The 19,327-nt window shown below is 41.5% G+C and overlaps 1 protein-coding gene across 5 annotated transcripts in view; it reads left to right on the forward strand.

Annotated features, from left to right (window-relative positions):
• LOC123026782 (acetyl-coenzyme A synthetase 2-like, mitochondrial) overlaps positions 1 to 19,327 on the forward strand; it is a 33,633-nt gene that overhangs the window by 5,250 nt on the left and 9,056 nt on the right. For 2 of the 5 annotated variants that reach the window (XR_006415383.1, XM_044436792.1), the window contains exons 2-9: positions 7,701 to 7,797; positions 8,723 to 8,922; positions 10,043 to 10,218; positions 11,464 to 11,616; positions 14,204 to 14,351; positions 17,443 to 17,580; positions 18,283 to 18,375; positions 19,005 to 19,117. Coding sequence is in view for 4 of the 5 variants with exons in the window: in XM_044436792.1 (XP_044292727.1) it covers positions 7,701 to 7,797; positions 8,723 to 8,922; positions 10,043 to 10,218; positions 11,464 to 11,616; positions 14,204 to 14,351; positions 17,443 to 17,580; positions 18,283 to 18,375; positions 19,005 to 19,117 (1,118 nt within the window). In the remaining variant the exon portion in view is untranslated. Of the gene's footprint in view, positions 1 to 6,136; positions 6,873 to 7,700; positions 7,798 to 8,722; positions 8,923 to 10,042; positions 10,219 to 11,463; positions 11,617 to 14,203; positions 14,352 to 17,442; positions 17,581 to 18,282; positions 18,376 to 19,004; positions 19,118 to 19,327 lie in introns of those variants that run through there. The other 3 variants (XM_044436793.1, XM_044436794.1, XM_044436795.1) reach the window with 3 other exon arrangements.

Genomic DNA, 19,327 nt, shown 5'->3' on the forward strand with positions numbered 1-19,327 from the left:
TGCAGATGGGATGGCATGCTTATATGTGGTATGAAAAAGCTAAGTCATATGGGTCCTTCCTGAGTCATTTTATTAGAAGATCTTTAATGTCAGTGTGGGAAGAACTTAAGCTAAAACTGTATAATAAGTTACCAAGATGGCTTTCACCTATGGAAGCTTTTGTATATCCAAATGTATTGAACTTTGAAAAGATCATAAGATATGGCGATATCCTGGATAAGGATGGTGGCCTGAAACTGGAGCAAGAAATACAAGAACAGGGACTTAATATTGTCTGGTGGTATAAGGTGCAGATGCAATCAAGATATGCTAAGGATTGTAAAACATGGGGGTTCTATAGAGACCTAACAGAATTTGATCAAGTGATGCTTAAAACAGATGAGAAAATTATTAAAAGACTATATGATTTTTTCCTTGACAGGGAAATGGAAGGAGAACAGGTTAAGGAAACTATGATAATATGGGCACAAAACTTTGGATTTAATGTTGAACTAGAAAAGTGGCAAAAACTATGGCAAAGAAACATTAAAGTACCTTTAGCAACTTCATATAAAGAAAACTTATATAAAATGTTCTATAGATGGTATTTGTCACCAAGTCAACTAGCTAAGATGTTTCCAAATATGTCAAATAGATGTTGGAAATGTAAACATAAAGTGGGTACTTTTTATCATATGTGGTGGACTTGTGACAATGCAAAAAAGTACTGGATTAAAATACATAGATAGATAGAAGAAATACTACAAAAACCCTTTGCTTTTAAACCCGAAGTTTTCTTGTTAGGCATTATACCGGAAGATGTTAACAGACAGGAAATCTATTTGATGTTGCATCTAACTACAGTGGCGAGGATTGCATTTGCTCAATATTGGAAAAGTGAGGAGCTGCCCACCGATGGATTGATTCTAAGAAAGATCTTGGACTGTGCAGAAATGGATAGACTAACTTTATCATTGAAGGAGAAAGAGGATACTGATTCTATCGAACTTGGGACTCTTTTTATAATTGGCTGGAGAAACGGGACTCGGTGTAAATTTAGAGATGTTTTTCAAACTATGATTAACTGGAATGTGATATTAGAATGTTAAAAAATATGTAGTAGGAGGTTGACCCAGTGAATCCAATGTTAATGTTTGTGATGGTTTTTTTTAGTCTTAGTTTAAAAATTTTAATAAAATATATATTAAAGAAAAGAAAAGAAAGAAAGTTGGGTGGAGGAGAGGATCCTCATTCTGAAGATGGGCTGCAGTAGTGGGTGTTGGCTCGTGGGCCAAGACTACCATTCATACTACAGCAGACACCTGCAGAGAGGTTTGTGTCATCTCTGTGCCAAAAAGGCAAATTGAAATTTATGTTTATGAGGTAGATGAGAGAGGACAGGAAGAGTGATAGATGGAAATAATGATTTTGGGCACATGAATAGTGCTCGTGTTTCAAGGCAACCACACACTTCTTTCCAGGGTGGCAACAGCAGGTGGAGACACAGCTTTGCTCCTAGGCGTTGGATCCTTCTGCCTTGGCAGCCAAGCTGCAGATAAGCAAGTGCCCTCACCTGCTCTGTGGGCCTTCCGTGGCTCCAAATGAAATGAACAGGTTGAAAACAGCCGCTCCAGTCTCCCCAGTGAACTAAGCAGGGCACAGCAATGTTACAGACTGATGTCCAACAGTGTTTTTGAATGTACAGCAGCAAAATAATTGCTTTTCTTTTTAACAATACGTAAAGCAAGTGCTCAGTGGCTCCTGCCCTCACCTGAGATGTTTCAGGAAGAAGCATCCCCTTCAACATGTTTCTCATTTCTTCCAGTGGTGCACATGTAGTAGCCACTGAGTAGCCATAAAGCACGTTTGGATCCACAGTACTGTGTTGTGCTCACTGCTGTTTCTCCCCCAGACTCTGGTCCATGAGAAGTACTGGTGGGAAACCCCTGATGTCTTGGAAGGAGGTTGTACTTGGGCTTATCCAGAGATATATGCATGTGCCTAGTTCAGCTTCACTGCAGTAATTTGCCCAAATATTCTTGCAGTACTTCTTAGCCAGAGCCTCAGATGCATTGCAAGCCAATTCCTGCAATGGCTGTAGAGAGATCCTGTGGGGAGGGCAGTGGGGAGGAGTTGCCAGCCACCTCTTCTTGCATCCCTGGCGCAGAATGGGGAGCAAATGACTCTAGCAAGCCAACATTGCAGAGTGCAACTGGCAGAGTACCAGCAGTAACTGTTCTTAGGCCAAATACAGTTCCTTTCATGAGCTTGTCCCTTCCCTCATTCCTTCTGGTTATCAAGCTTAAGACAATCCCTTGAAGTGAAAATCTTTTCCTGAAACTTAACAGATTACAGAATAGTATGGACTTTTAAAAGCCTATTACCAGGGTTGAGGAAGAAGCATCTGCCCATGTGAAGAAGGAAACTTCTCTTCCTTCTCTCCCTTTCAGTAGAGTTTCTGACTCCACCCTCAGGGTGGCTCTTGCTGCTTGAGGGCAAGATGGTGGGAATGCCAGAGATCTTCTTTCTCCTATCACCGCCTAATGGAGCCAAGTACTGGATCTCGCATATACTCAACTTCCCATCCTAAAAACCCTTCTGTCTCTTTCAAAGCAGGCTGATTTTAATGTTCAACATGAGAAATTTCACTAGGGAACCTTGAAACTTCAAAGTCCTTGCCACCCCTGCATCTCCTTCTCCTCTGAATCAGACAAATCTATCTGAACAGTCTATCATGAGCAGGAGATATGCCCTCTCTCTGAGAAAGGCTCACATTAGAAGGGCCATTATAGAATAGGATAGATTATGATGCCAGTGACTGTGCATGATATTCACCAAAAAGGGGTGATAGTAATATTGGCACCTATCTGTTGCATAGACGTGGCACAATTTATGCAAGACACTATGTATATGGATTGTACAATATGAACTGCCAAATTACTGTGCAAGTTTCTTTTTTCCAATAAAATATAGGCTTTGCTTCAGGAGAATCCCTTGGGCAAACATTTCAGCAGTGGGGCAGGGTGCACAGTTGAAGCTAGCAGAATAACAAGCTCCTTCAAGGTCACTGTGCAGATTACACATCCCTGTCATTCATAAGTAAGAAAAAGTTCTTCACTCGTGGGTGAGGTGAGTGCCAAGCAAGGAGGAAGTGTGCAAGCCACCTCACCACAATGGCTGGTTCATACATCACAAGTAGCCCTGCGTGGCTACCGCGGTTTGCAGTTTCTTGGTCAGGCTCATGAGGGTGGCTCTTCTCCCTCCTGCCATGTCTTTTCCTCCCAGTCATCCTGATGGTATCCTGGGAGATACCATGGGGAGGAATGGGGCTTTTATATTTATTACTTCTTTATTTATTATATTTATAAGCTATGCTAGAGGCACTCTGGGTGACTTACAGTGAAAGCATAAGCAATCAACATAAAAACAAAGCCATTAAACAGGAATTAAAGCAATTAACATCCAATGTACAGACATACAATTCAAAAGATATAATATACAAGATGGGAGAACATTATGAGCATAATAAGCAGGAGCAACAGTAAAATAATAAAAACAAAACTGCTACTAAAAACAGTGGGCTGCTCTTGCCCAGTGGCAGTTTGGTTCTAGCCTTTGAACCATGATGGACTGTGTTTGCTGGGTTCAGATGACACAACAAGCCATTATGGTATAGAGAAACCATAGAACAGACTGTTGTTTCTGTTCATGGTTTCTAAGGACCAAAGCACCATGCTGAAATACCACAACAGCATTCATACAACATGATGGACCAACAATAAAACAACAACAACAACAACACTGTGGCTTGTTGTGTTGTGTGAACACTCCCAATATGTTGCCAGGTAGACTTTGCGAACCAAGTCTGATCACCAGGAGAGGAACAGCAGTGGTCTTCACCACTCTTGAGCAAAGACTCAATGGTACTTTCCAATAACTCATGATAAAATTGGTTTCCTGGGTACAGATGACACAACAACCCATTGTTGGTAACTCCTAGAATTAGCCATGGGTATTCAGGGTGGCTTGTTGGTACATGACAAGCTACCCACAGAAAGCTATTTGGGCAAAATAGGAAGCTATTATGGTTAGTTATTCATGATGGGTTGCTTAATTGTATGAACCCCATAAACAGGTAAAATTCATTATTTTGTTTTATTTCACATTTGAAAATTATTTTCTGCCAATAGATTTTCGTAGACAGTGCCCACTGATCTAATGCTAAATATGCTTTCTAAAATTAGTTCAACTATCAAAAGTGCATACGGCATCATTAAAGTACAAAGGAATATTTGAAAGAAAATTCGTCAAATGGCAATATACCAAGTGGAACTCCACCCATCTGCCTATCATCCTTCTATCCTTTCTTACAGTTTAACCAACCAATTATTCAAGTAAATGTTCTGTTTCTGTCCAATGACTTAATCACCCAGAAGCATGGATAACGTTATACTTTCATATGCTGAGTGGGAAAGTAGCTGATTATCCCCACTGTGTTCAGAAAGCTTACGCTGATATCCTTAACCACAGTTACATGGCAATGAGCCTCACTGACCTCAGTGCATGAGCATCTCATTTTGATAACATGACTCATGACAAACTGAACGTGACAGAAACACTAACAGTGCACTTCTCCGCATGTTTACTTGGAAGGAAGTTCAATGGATCTTACTACATTTAGGTATATTTAGGATTACGGTATAAACTTCTGTTATTCTGAGGATGCATGGGAAAGGGGGGAAAGCATGTCTGCTCCCCTCAATAAGGGACACATGCAAAAAAATGACACACAGATTCTTTTTCTCTCCTTTTTTTCTTGGACTGTCTATTAGACTGTGAACCAGGATGGGCAGGCCACTTCTGCTTAATCTCACTGTTGATTAGTAGTGATGCCAACACCATCTACCATCTGTCAGAATCCCGGAATCTCAATTTGAGAAGAGGGAATAAAACTCGGGTTTGTGGGAAAGATAAAGCGTCCAGACCATCTGAGGCTTTATTGTATTTCCCAGGTTCCCCGCGGGTGCGTACTCACGATAATGCATTACAGGGCAGGCAGAGTGAACTCTGCTGCAAAACTTCAACACAACTAGAGAGTTTTTATACACTCCCAGTCACATACAGGTACAGGGCAATTGATGACAGAATGCAGAGATTACAATAAGATTTTGAGGTCATCACATACAGAACAGATAAAGAAATGTCAGTCAATCACATTGTAACAATGAGATTACAATATTTCTAATTGCCTGTATTGACACTTTAGTTCAGTAGCTTAAACCCATCTCCAGGTCTGCTTAGACATGTAAATTCAAGCTACTGAAACTATGCATAAACTCAAGACTCTTATCTACTCTAGACATTCTGAATCAGCCAGGGCACATGGAGCCTCTGGGCTGTCAAAAGATACTTCCTTGTAAACTGAATTCCAACAATGACTATTTACAATGGATATTTGAATTGAATGGCCTGTCTACTGTAGCCCACAGCTAAAGGTGAGAGAAAGGAGCGGGGGAATGCCATTTTAAACAGTGACAGCTTGGTTTTGAGAAGGAAGACAGGATTTGATCCCACAGTGCAAAGGCACACAGAAGTAATGCTTTTCAGAGAGGATTTATCCAAATTTTCCCAACACATCCAACCTGTAGAATTCCCATTCCTTCTGAGCTTCGTTTAGCTGCAATTCTCACAGTAGCTGCGGGTGGGGACGGGAGGAGAATGGGGTTTCCCTATAATTGATTGTCCCCTGTTTTAATGCAAAATATTTTGGGATGGTCTGGTCTTGAATGGGCAATTAAGACCTATGCACTTTACAGAACACCCGCTCCTGTTGAAGGTGAAAACTCCTAGAGTTGCTGGGGGACTTTTGGACTTTACTTGGGCTCATGGTTCTGGGGACTGTCATCTTCAGTGCCCACACTTCAAAATTTATCACTGCCCCAAGCAGGGAAGTGAGCAGCTTTGTCCTAAGTGGAACTGGGACAGAACTATGATTCGGTTCCTTGGAAGAAGGAAAAAATCAGGATATAAATGTAATGGTAAGTTCTGATTGCAGGGTTTCTCAAAGGAGGGCTTCAGACAATGTTAGCACAATATTAGCACATCCTAATCTGGATGTTTGTTTATTACCTTAGTAACAGCTAGACAATAACTGATAATACTCATGAGCTGAGTATTTAGTAAACAGAACTCCCACTGATGAAATGTAATAGATTTCCAACACTTAGATTTAGTTTCTGCAAGTGACTGCCATGAGCGAAATGAACAGATAAGTTACTATGGGTCATGCAATCAACCTACTACCTCCTGGGCTAAGCTTAACACAGTCTGTGCAGTTGATCCACTAGGGCTGTGCAGTGACTAATTTTAAGCTGTGTGAATGACTGAGTTGTGGAGCTGTGAGCGTGCAAATTGTTAATACGTGGTACAATCAACATTATATGTGCAGATAGCCCTGAGTAATGTAACTTGCACGATCTGATTTCAACTTTTATAATTAACTGAATTTTGCATCTGTATTTTGAAACTAGCTGATGGCTGCTGTTTTTGTAGATTTGTGAAGAAAATTATTTGAAACTGAAAAGTTAAAGACAATAGTTTTAAAACTATTGGGTTCCAGGATTAAGAATTGAACGTTGTATAATAAACATAAGTAATTTCAGGAAGTAGTGGGTTGGTAGGTATGTGGGACTGTATATAATTTTATTTCTGGGCTTCATGAGGAACAACTGGTACAATAAACATTTGATGTTTCTAGCTGTTTGTGATTTATATTCCTGCCTGTTTTCATGGACCAGAAGAGATAGGCTGATGCCGTGTTAGGCGGTCACAGTAGGAAAAAACTTTCATGCTAACTTAAAGAACAACCGAGTCAACTTCAAAGTGAGTATAAAGTGAGTATAAAGTTGCAGCCCAAAGATGCATTGTAGCATAAACCTTAACAAAAAAGAGCTCATTTTATCAAATGCCTGAAGCACAATGGATTGCCTCTGTCCTGGAAAGAAGACTTAACGTCTTGAAATCAAGAGAACCCTAGTTTTATTTTTTGGGAATCCTCTTCCATTGCAAGATTCCAACCATGCTAGTGTTTTGGCACCTGTTAAAAATGTATCTGTTTAACCAAACATTTGCTGATTTTAATACCTAGATGAGTAGATTTTCTGTTTTAATTGTGTGTTTTTTATTTTATTCTAATTGATGTTGTAATTAATTTGATAATGAAGGATGGCACATCAATATTATTAATTCTATACATCTATCTTTTTCTAGTCCTATCTGTAAAATATGCATTTGCTTGGTAGAAGCAAGTATTTATTTGCATTTTAAATAAATATATGAACTTTAGCCTGAGCAGCTGTATGTATGCATTTGTTCATTACTTTTCCAAAAACCTTTGTCGACATATACCTTAGTATCAGAGTAGAATATTTGTAGAATCTTCCACAATGTGCAATAGAATACATACACTTACCTTGGTTCTATTTATGGTCATCAGAGATTTTGAATATGGTCAGCATGAATTCACTTTATTCAAGACAAATACCAAAAGGAATATACTCAATGCATAACAGAGAAGAGGTATATTCCACTGCATTCTTAGCACATTCTCCCGCTTTACTATGACTTGAGCCCTTCAGTGGTAGGTTTATGATGTTTAAAGAGACTGAGAAAGTTGCACAGATGGTTGAGCATGCAATCACAAGAGTCTTCTTCTCTTTCAGTCAACTGTTTGGATCGACATGTCCACAAAGGCCCAAATAAAGTGGCCCTCATCTGGGAGAAAGATGAGCCGGGCCAAGAGGATCGAATTACATATAGGTATGGACTTAGAGAAATCCACATCAGATTCAAATGTGTTCAGATGTCTAGGAATGTCTATAAATGAGCAGTTTATGCAACAGACCAGCTTTTCCAAGTCATGAGTTCTGTGGACTTGTGGACCTGATTTCTTACTTTCTGTAATTGTATTTAATTGTACAATTTTTTAAACAGACTAAAGATGCACATTCTCCTTCATACACTGAAGCATGAAAATGCACATTTTGGGCAGAGATCCATGGTTTGGAGGGGGATGTGCAATTTTGGAAATGCAAACTTGGGCCAGTATGTACCAACGCATTTGTGCAAAATCCCGTTCTGTCTGTGAGTGAAGGATGGGGTGGAAGGTGCTTGAAAATCTGCTAAACACAAATGGAACAGATTTACAAAAGTTCATATGTCTCCACATAGAGGCTATTACTAACGTTTTGCATGGTCAGGAAAAGATGAAAGAATCTCAGTTTTCTAATTTTAATATAATTTAATAACAACAAAATAATGTAATCATTTTCTAATATTCTGTATCTGCTGAAAGTATCACAGTGTAATTCATCTGTAATCCTTATGCGTTATAAAGATTTTTAAAAAATCAGCCTTCAGTCACAAAGCTGTAGTTTGTCTTTTAGTCAGGAAAAAGTGCCTGAGATAAAATAGCAGTAAACACAGTGGTCTTTATAGTGAATCAGATCAGTGTATCATCTAGCCAGAAATGTCTGTCTTAGTAGACAAATAATTTAACATACATTTATGTATGTATGTATGTTTCAGGCCTCAAGTGACCTGAAATTACTTTTAATGAAAGTAAGGGAATGCATGTTGGAGGTTGTATTCCATAATTGTTGTTTATGCTTAGCATGATTCAGAGTAGGTTAGTGGAATAATAAAGCAGAATATGTCAACACTTCCAGGTGTTTTCTTTGGACAGGGAATTGTTGGAGATGACATGCCGGATTGGGAACACCTTAAAACGGCATGGGGTGAGGAAGGGTGAGCGAGTCACCATTTACATGCCCCCGTGTCCAATGGCTGTGGCAAGTATGCTGGCCTGTGCCCGGATTGGAGCAATACACGCGGTGGTATTTGCTGGATTCAGTTCTGTTGCGCTGGCTGACAGAATCCGAGACGGTAAGAGCCACTTCAGTTGCAGGCTCTAGATGTCCTTTGTGTCACCTTCTTTTTAGCAGTCTCTTGTATTCAGTCTCATTGACTTGTGGAGTATACCAAAATCATGATTATGCACAACCCTTTCTACCATAAAGGTCATCCTAGCAAAAGGATGCATTGGGGGTCCCTCTCCCCTAGTGTTGATAGAGAGAAAAGTGTGTGTGTGTGTGTGTGTGTGTGTGTGTGTGTTTGTGTAAAACCTGTGGGAACATCATTTTAGACTAAATTACTTCTAATGTAGGCAGATCTGTAGATGTTGAAGACCTTAAGTCAGGCTTCCCCAACTTAACATCCTCCAGATGTGTTGGAGTCCAATATATCTGGAGGCTTCTGGACTGGGGAAGATAACTCAAGGGCACATTTTTCACAATTTGTCCCAGAAAAGGTGGACAGAAGGGAGGGTCAGACAAAGCACCATCATAATCAGGGGCATTGATCTCAGGCCAGTGGGAGCCAGCACTGTGAGATTCTATATGTCCTAATATAAATGACTTGCCTGGTTAGTCTGTATACACACAATATACTTCCACGTCTATTTTTGGAAAAGGGTCTGAACTACTCCCATTTACGGTATTACATGAATCATTAACATAGCTGCAAATAATTTTCAGTGAAGAGTTAGAGCCCTGTGAATTTTTTTTGCCCACGTCTGGCAAATGACCAAAGGTGAAAGAAATTTCAGCACACAAGCATCGATCAAAAACTGTTTCCTTCTGCAATGTGGAAAAGACAGTTAGGACAGCCCACTATTTCATCTATTGATTGTTCACTCTTGTTTACATGTGGGTTATGCGCTCCCCACCCCACCTCAATTAATTATGGTAGGCCCTGTTTGGAAAGAGAGCACCTTTAGGCTCCAATGGCAGAGAAGCTATTCATGAAATGGTAGTCAAGCCTGTCCTTTATAACAAAAAGCAGGGTTGTGAAGGAATCCTGGACTAGGAAAGGATTGACTAGCACATGAAATTTATTCCCAGGATATGAAACAAAGGGCCAAGGGGAAAGGATACAGCTGGTTGCCTTATTTTTTTCCTTCCTTCCTTCCTTCCTTCCTTCCTTCCTTCCTTCCTTCCTTCCCCAGCTCAGTCTGAAACAGTGATCACAGTAAACCAAGGTTTGCGTGGAGGCAAGGTTGTCAAACTAAAGCAGACAGTGGACGAGGCTGTAAAATTGTGTCCCATGGTGAAGCGAGTATTTGTTTCAATGAGGACAGATGAGAAAGTGCCCATGTCAAGCCTGGATTTACCACTGGAAGAGGTGAGAATAATGTCCCATCACCTGTAAATTGATGTATAATATGTGACCTTGGCTTAATGCAAGCCAGTATCTTTGCACTGAAAGGAGGGGTGAGCACCACAGTGCTTGTTTATAGCATCGGGTGAAGTTTTGTGAATGTACCACTGCCAAATACTTGAGCAGATCTCTTCACATTGTGCTATATCTGGTATGCTGGTATGAAAGGGGATGTAGAATATCTGTGATTAGGTGCCACAGTGAGTTTTAAGAGCTGTTAATAGCAGTGCTACCCTTTTAGTAAGGATGAAGACCTGGGGAGTATTAACCTATTCTTCCCAAACCAATTTCCTGATTCAAATCAATCATCACAAAAAACCCCCCTGTCATTTGCCCTGTGGAGGAAGGTGTACGGGTTGCCACAAATATAAGTAAAGAAAACAGGGCAAAACATATTTTAGGATCCAACCAGACATGTTACTAAATGCGTCACTTCTTGTTAGTTAAAGAAAAGATTAACAGCAGGCACAGGGGGCCATTTTTATCAGGCTTACAGTGTGTTGGAAAGGAAGGTTTAACCCTTTCCTCTCCCACCACAGTCTTGGTGAAAATTGCCCTTCCTCCATGAGATGATGATGATGATGATTTATATACCACCCGATGGCAGAAGTTCTCTAGGCAGTTCACAACAGCCTATAAAATACAGTAAAATCCAATACAAAATGCAGTAATAAAAATAGTAATAAATACAATACAGAATGTAAAAGCCAAATTTAAAACCAATTCTTTAAAGCCCGTGTAATTACATTATGTGCAAACCAGGTCAGTATAACCCAGTATATAATCCATTTGCAAAAGCTCTGAGGTGACAATGACGAGAACTGCCCCCCTCCTCAGGCCCTAGACCAAGGGGGTGGGGTGCCACAGCCCTGTTAGCCCCAGGAGAGAAGCCTGGGTAGGGGGCAGTAGCAGTCCAAGGCGTGGCAAGTAGTGGCAGTGAGAGAGATTCAATATCTATGCCAGCCCCCAAAATTCCAGAGTTTTTGAAACTGGCAGGCACAGCTCACACATCATCAATATTTTTTCTGTTCAGCAGGAGAACTGGAGCCTTTCTTTTTTAATATATGATCTCTTAGAATGGGAATGGTGAGCACTGGCCTGCTAAGCTTTACAGTAGTATTGATTTGGCCCTCAGTGCAGGGGAGCGAAAGGAGATCTGAGGGCTGCGGGGAGAGCCTGCTGAGAGAGATTCTCTGCTTCCTGTGACAGGAGATGATGAAAGAGGATGTGCACTGTGAGCCTGTTGCCTTGGAGAGTGAAGATGTTCTGTTCCTCCTCTACACTTCAGGAAGTACTGGAAAACCCAAAGGACTGGTCCACTCTCAGGCAGGCTATTTGCTGTTTGCTGCCGTCACACACAAGGTAAAGCAAATGCACCCAGTTACATGGCTGAGGCCTCCAAGAACTTCAGAGAGAACACTTCAAACTCCTTTAACTTTACATGTAGTATTTCCTCCTAGGCATCTTTCTGCTACAAGGCCACCTCAAGGAACTGTCATTTATTCTTCTGTAAGGGGAATGTGGCTGATCCCTTTCTTGACAGCAGCCTAAAACCTGAGCAAACTCCAAGCCAGACAGCATCCTGCCTCCATTAAAAATGGGGCATCGCTGCAATAAAAAGTGTAGACACCTTGGAAAAATCTTTCCCCATGTCAGAAAATTGTGAATAACCTTGTGCTTTGCATGCTTACTCAGGAATAAGTTCCATTATATTCAGTGGAGTTTCCTGTCAGATAAGTGCATATAGCATTGCAACTGTTCGACCTTCTTTGCTTTCAAATGCAAGCCTTATTTCATTCAATGGGACTTACCCCCATGTAAGCATGCATAGCCTGATACTGTGCTTTCTTGGAAAATGATACCAATGATAATGGGTTTTAGTTCTGAGTAAAGATGTTTAGGTTAGACTGAAAGCCACCTCAATTGACAGACAGACAGACAGACAGACAGACGACAAGATTATTGACACTTCTGGATGGAAAAATTTGACCTGGGACAAAACAGAATAAGGCTACTTGGGTGCTTTTATTCTGACATACTCTCTAGTCCAGCCTTTGCCAGCCTGGTACCCTCCAGGTGTGTTGGACTACAACTTCCCTCACCTCCAATCAGCCTGAAAAGATTGGCTACCAGTGGTGTGAGTTCTGGTTCAACACGCCTGTAGGGCACTGGGTTGAGGAAGGCTGTACTAGCCTATGTTAGAGTCAGGTAGGGAAGAAATTCATGAAGCCACAAAGACCACTTCCCCATCACAGCTCTTACTGTAGAATGTGCAGCTTTTCCCTTGATGGTGGAGTTGTAGAAGAACCAGCCAGAGAACTGAATCCTACACAATGAAATGGAAACCTTTTTCAAGCACACTGGGAACTGTCCAGGTAATAGAAATCAAACACATGGCGTACTTTGGACCAAACGTTACGTGGTGCTGGGAAATTGATGATCCATTTGCTGGTGGGAAATGGGGGTGGGTAGTTCTCTTTTTCCTTAGGGAAATGCAGGCTTAGGAGCTGTGCTGGGGAAGGGATCGCTTAACCTTTTCTTCATGGGCCTTTCTTGTGATCAAAATCAGGCTGTTTTCCTACCTACTGTAAGTTCTAAGGTTTCTCTTTTTGAAGGTGGGAAAGCAGGTGGGAGGGGGTGGGAATGAAAATTTTGGCCACACAAATGGCCTTCGGGGGCAAAGGGTGAAGCACTTAGTGTGATAAACATGCAGTTCTGGAGCTTGCATTTCCCTGAAGACAAATGATGAGGAGGAAGAGGAGGATAGGGCACGAATCATAAACCTTTCTTGGCGAAGTGCAGTTGAGTCCTTAAGTCTCCACTGCCTTTGGAAACCACAAGATGTGCCTGGAATGCTGGAGACAGGACTGTTAATCGTGTTTTTGTACTGAAGCAATCCAGAGAATGGCAAGTTTCCATTGCAAACATGCTGGCCTTTCACCCACACTTCCCCAGCTTGGTTGCCTGGAATGTTCTGCTGTAATCAGAATGATAACATTGTTCGAGTGATGGACTGGGGGACAGGGCATAGAACAGCTGAAGTGTTTTCAGTAACATTTGCAGAAGCAACAAGCAAGAAACTGGAGATTTAGAGAATTTTTTCTAGAGAACATTTGGGGAACATTCCGATGTAGAAACTGGCAGGAAGGGAAATAACAAGGGATGAACCTGAGAAAAATATATTATACACTTTATCCCAGCAGTGGGTTTTTCCAGTTTTGCTGCTTCTCTCATTTTCTCCTTGTGCTTGTTCACACATGCCTTTGGATATCAATTTCTTGTATTGCATAACACTCTAAGAACTGAAAAATGCTCTTTAAAGAGGTCATAGCCACAAGTCTCACTTTTCATGAGTGTTGTTAAACAATTGATCTGGTGTCAGCTCCACATGCCAAAAGATGGCATAAGCTCTGGTTATCCTTGTTCAGTTTCATCCTGGGAAACATATAATGAAAGCTTTATTCATGGCACCACTTGAGACAAAAACAGTAGGCCGCATGGTTCCTATGCAACCATGGCAACAGTAGGTTCATTCCCTTCATTAAACAGGTGTGCAGACTACATTTGGAATCATACAGTAGCTCATGAGAGACTGGCAAGGGCCTTCCAGCAACCTCCTGCTTCCCCTGATGTAGTGATGGTTTCTTACCTGCTGAATTAGCTTAAGCACATCTGGTAATAGTATGAAAGGGGAGAGAAACTGTGAACTCAAAGCTAGTGCCTTTCAGATACATTAAGCTATAACTATCCCATCCTGATGAAAGTTGTGGTTCCACACATCTGCAGTACAACAGTTTGGAATGAGGAAATTTCTAGTAAAAATAAGAGTATTTCGACTAGATTGTTTCTAGCCAAGAACGGTTACAAATTTTCATTGGGTGAGGAAGAAGTTTTCATTCCTCTTTCTCTTTCTTCCTCCCTCTCTTTTGTTATAACCCGCTCTCTGCAGTATGTATTTGACTACTGTGATGGAGATGTTTTTGGCTGCGTCGCAGACATTGGTTGGATCACAGGACACAGCTATGTGGTGTATGGACCATTGTGCAATGGAGGAACTACAGTCCTTTTTGAGAGCACTCCAGTGTATCCTAATCCAGGTTAAAAAAATAAATTGAAGCATCAGATACAAGAACTTGCTGTAGGCAAGACAAGACTATTGATGTATGGTGGGAATGTCAGAGGTGACTCGTGGTAGAGATCGGGACCCTAAACCATCTTCATCCTACGTTTTGTGGCCTTACTAAATTTTAATTGGGCGGAGAAACAAGCATTTTCTTCATCACCTCACTTGTAAGGAAAAGAAGTAATCAGTCACTGTAGTTACCGTATAGATACTTGCCTTGTTTGGTAACTTCTTTAACCTTACAGCATGTCCCAGACACAATTTGCCAAGTAACCTACCTAGGCATGGCTTGTATTGTCTAAATTTGGGTGGCACAGCTTGTAGGAAGGAGAAACATCCCTCTGATAGCCCAACAACAGCCTGTAGATGATTTTAGGGTTGTTTCTCCTTCAACAAACCATAATGTATAGGTTTCCCTGACAAAATAAGCCACTGTAATTGTGCAAAGTAGGTCAGTTTTATATTGCTATCTCATGTGGATTCTGGAAGGTCAAAAGACCATGTCCTATCCCCTCTTGAATGGCTCTTTCAAATAAGGGCAGAAGATAGAGCAGGACCTACTGGTGATTTGCAGTAGATCTGCAAGGCTTTTTGCAGATGATTAATAATAGGAAGAATAAAAAGATTTCTTCTAAATTACTCTGCTAAAATGATGTTAGGAAAACCAGGAACTCATTTTTATATGAAAGGAATGTGAGATGAGTTCTGATACAGAAAGCACATTTCTGTAGTTAGAGGCACTGGTGTCTTGTGTCTTCTAGGTATAGGTCTGTTTTGAGCTACTATTTTGTATCTGTTGGTGGACCTTGAGGTTCTAGTAGAAAACAAAGTAGGTTCCCAAAACCTGAAATCTGCTCATCCTAAAGTAAAGTATCTAGGGGAAGAGGACTTAACAAGTAACTGCACTTACCACATCAATTGTTTGTTGTTCTTGCTTCTCCCTTTCTATAGTACTGTTCCTCTTGCCTTTCCTATTTCCCCCATCAGTCTCTGAATTTACATTCAGTCTCTGAACTTTTCTGTAGGAGGCATCAGGGCTTTTTTTGTCATAGAACGCACTGGAATAGCGTTCTGGCACCGTTTTTTAACGGATTTTTCCAAGTGATTTTGAATCGTCCTGTCGGGCATAGCAGGTCTGCGGCAAAAATCATTAAAATATTGCTTGCGGGCTGCTTGTGTGTCCGCGCTGATTGTGAGGGCACTGCTTGGCCTGGGATGCTGCTCGGCTTGGGATCGGTCGTGTGGTCGTGCGCTGAGTGCTTACTGCCGGCGGCAACCATTATGTTTATGTGTGTGTAGAGTGACTGGCTACGTGCAAAAGGTAAATAAGTTCTTTAATTCAAAAAAAGTTGGTGAATTGAAAATCTTTTTTAGTGTAAAAGTGTGACCCCAAGACATGAGTTCTGGTTCGTTCGTTCTTTCTTTCTTTCTTTCTTTCTTTCTTTCTTTCTTTCTTTCTTTCTTTCTTTTTTACAAAAAAAGCACTGGGAGGCATTTATAGTGAACTTGTCATTCCCCATAGTTATTTACAGGTTCTTTAGATTACCCTCTAGTTTGCCTCTGTTGTTTAAAAACACATTTAATTTGTTTTTAAGAACATGGAAAATATAGTATTATTTTTTTAAAGCAAAAGAGAATACAATTTTCCATTGTGTATTTGTGATATTCTACTATGCCACTGTGCCACCTAGGGGCAATATAGTGGAAAAGCAGGAAAGGAACAGCTCTTAATGCAATGCTTGGATCTCAATTCTGCAACAAAAAAATGAAAATAGAACAGATCTCTCTCTGTGCATGTCTTTTGTGTGCTTATATTACTCCTTAAGGTAATATTGTGCTTATATTACTCCTTAAGGTAATTGAAAATGTGGCTTTAAATAAGAACATAACATAATCCATGCTTCATGGGACAAATAGTCCATGTAGTCTAGTAGGCCATTCACACAGTGGCAAACTACAGTAATACCTTGGTTCACGAACGCTTCTGTTCACGAACAATTTGGTTCATGAACAGAAAGTCTGGCAAAATTTTGCTTCCGTTCGCGAACTTCACATCAGGTGACGAAGACGGTCGCGGCCATCTTCCCCGCACAAACACGATCACGTCCATCTTCCCTGTACCACAACCACATGTCAGAGAGTGTTTGAGCGAGAAAGATGGCCGCGTTCGTGATCGCGGCTTCCTCTAGTCGAGATCACGGTCACAGACTCTCCCTCCAAACAATAACCTCCTCCCCACCCACCTTCCTGTCCTGCCCTCCAGTATGGCCCACCCCCTTTTGGTGTACTTTGCCCCCCCTTTTTTTCTGTTTGCTAGTGTGTTCCAGTTGACTGACACATTTTGAAGTCCAATTGGACTTTTCAGAATTTCCAGAAAAATAAAACAAAATGTTGGGGAACAAAAGGGAGCAGTGGCAGATAAAAAGGGGTTCATGATCAAAGCAGGGGTGGGGGAGAGAAAGGGCTTTGCCATGAGGGTCACTGGGATATGTAAACATATGTAAATAAATACTACAGGGAGGAGGAAGGTGAGGGAGAACAACGCATGGTGCAAGGCACATCATGCAAGGCTGTTCAGCAAAAACTCACACTGGGCAGCATGTTCACAGGGTGGGTTGTTGTGTCATGCAAGCTCACCCAGTGTCTACTTTGAACCTACAGCTGAATGCCTCCTTCTTCTTCCTTCCAAATGGGTACAGCCCAGAACTTACTAGATACACCAGGACTGGAGTAATCAAGTGGAAAAGTAATTTCTCTTCCACTGAAACCCTATTTACCTCATATTTGCATTACAAGACATACTACCTCTCTCATGGCCTCAAGATGAGGTGGGCTGTCCTTTAAGAGCAAAAAAGAAACAGGCAAAGCTAGTGATAAAGAAGGGGGTGTGAAGGTAGGACAGAGCCAATACGTTTGGAAAGTGCACTCATTTTCCAAGCATGCATGAAACACACGTGTGTATGTGTGTGTGTGAGTGGAAGGGGGGGAGAGAGAAAGAGATTAATATGAACTTTAGGGTGAAAATGATTACTTCCTGAAGTAAGTGGATTTTTTTCTGATTTCAGGGCGTTACTGGGAAACTGTGGAGAGGTTAAAGATAAATCAGTTCTATGGAGCACCTACAGCTATTCGTCTACTACTTAGACATGGTGATGAGTGGGTAAAAAAATATGACAGATCTTCCCTCAAAATACTTGGATCAGGTAGGTAGTAGGTGAGTTCTCATGACATGGCAACCCGCCTTGCTGGGTTGTTTGTGGTGTGCCAGACGGTTGCATGGATTGACTGTGAACTGTTCTTCCCTTGCTTCCCCACTGGTGCTCTAGTGGTAGCCCAGGGTCTTGCACAGTGGGATCTGTCTTGCTTCCCGCTCCCTGTTCTGGTCATGACCCTGTTTTTGTTGGCATTTTTGCTTGCTTTTTTTTGGAGCTCCATGGCACTGCCAGTGATACCCAAGCAAATTCTGGAGTGCTACCCCTGTCTTGTTAAACTTTTTTGGAAAAAAGATTGAAATGGCAAAAATGTGCAAAATTGAGAGCATTAAAAATCAGTCTTCTGGAGGTGTGAAGGTGGGCACTTGTACCTGCCCAATTGTGGAGTCCTGCCTGGCCAATATCCTGGTAAGTGTCTCCTGTCAAATGTGCTTTGTGCACATTTCTCCCACACTTGAACCAGGTGGGTCTTTGTCATCACTGTATTTACAAGTTTGTTTCCAAATTCCTCAGAAGTAAGATGGTGGATTACAGAAACAAAGCATCAGGCAGACCCAGAGATATTTATGCATAACATCTTCATATAGAGAGGGCTAAAGAGGGCTCGGCAGGTAGTGGTTTGATACACTTTGATTAGGCTTGAGTTGTTCTTTCGCTCTTTCAAGATGGCTGCTTTTTCTCCTCCACTTGCAGTGGGAGAACCTATCAACACGAAAGCCTGGGAGTGGTACTTCAATGTGGTTGGAGACGGCCGGTGTCCAGTAGTTGACACATGGTGGCAAACCGGTAGGAAGGCTTTAATGTCTCTGTCTTTAGGGAAGCCATTCTCACCTGCAATTCGTTAGGAGAAGGATTCATGAACAGGGGTTCATCATGCAAAGATCAGTATGCATGATGTCCCACTTGCTGAGAGGGATACGAAAAATTTCCTGACAGAGGGCTCCTAGAACTACCATGTAGCCATCCCATCTTTTCCTCTCTAGGGCACAATCCTCCCTTTGTTTAGACAGAAAAAAGTCTACCCTGCACCACGTGTGCCACCAGCATATTTAAGCATGCACAGGATTGCACATTTAATAGATTTTCTGGGAAAAGAAACAGATGGAAGAAGTGGGAAAACATGGGAGGCTCATGACTGAAAGATGAAAGCATCTGGACCCCACATAACATTTAGCAAATGAGGCAAAGCATTTGGTGCTATACAAGCCTCATCTGGGAGCGCCTATCATCATCATTTCTATACCGCCCAAATAGCTGAAGCTGTCTGGGTGGTTTATTACAGCTTTCAGTTGTTGTAGGCCATAACACAGCCTTCCCCAACTGGGTGCCCTCCAGGTGTGCTGGACTACAGTTCCTAGCATTCCCCAGGTAGCCACTGGCCATATTTTAAGGGTATTACCATTTTTTAAATTTAGAAACAGGAGGCATCTGTATTGCTCCTCGACCTTCAAACCCTGGGGATGAGATCCTTCCAGCCATGGCCATGAGACCATTTTTTGGCATCAGACCTTCCCTTCTGGATAACAAAGTATGTTTTTGTTTGTCTATCATCTTTCTAGCCATTAGAAGATTTATAGTCCACTTTTCAACTCATGTGAGTTCTCAGAGAGAAGATCTATATTAAAACTACAACAGCTCTATTGATTTCCTTTTTGCTCCTTGTGCTTGGAATGGCTGCTCCCTTTTCCCTTTTAAGTTCGTTCTCAAAAAATCACATTTTCTGGAGAGCTTTGGAACT

This window comes from Varanus komodoensis, unplaced genomic scaffold, assembly GCF_004798865.1.
Source record: "Varanus komodoensis strain SLA01 unplaced genomic scaffold, ASM479886v1 scaffold3, whole genome shotgun sequence".
NCBI lineage: Eukaryota > Metazoa > Chordata > Lepidosauria > Squamata > Varanidae > Varanus > Varanus komodoensis.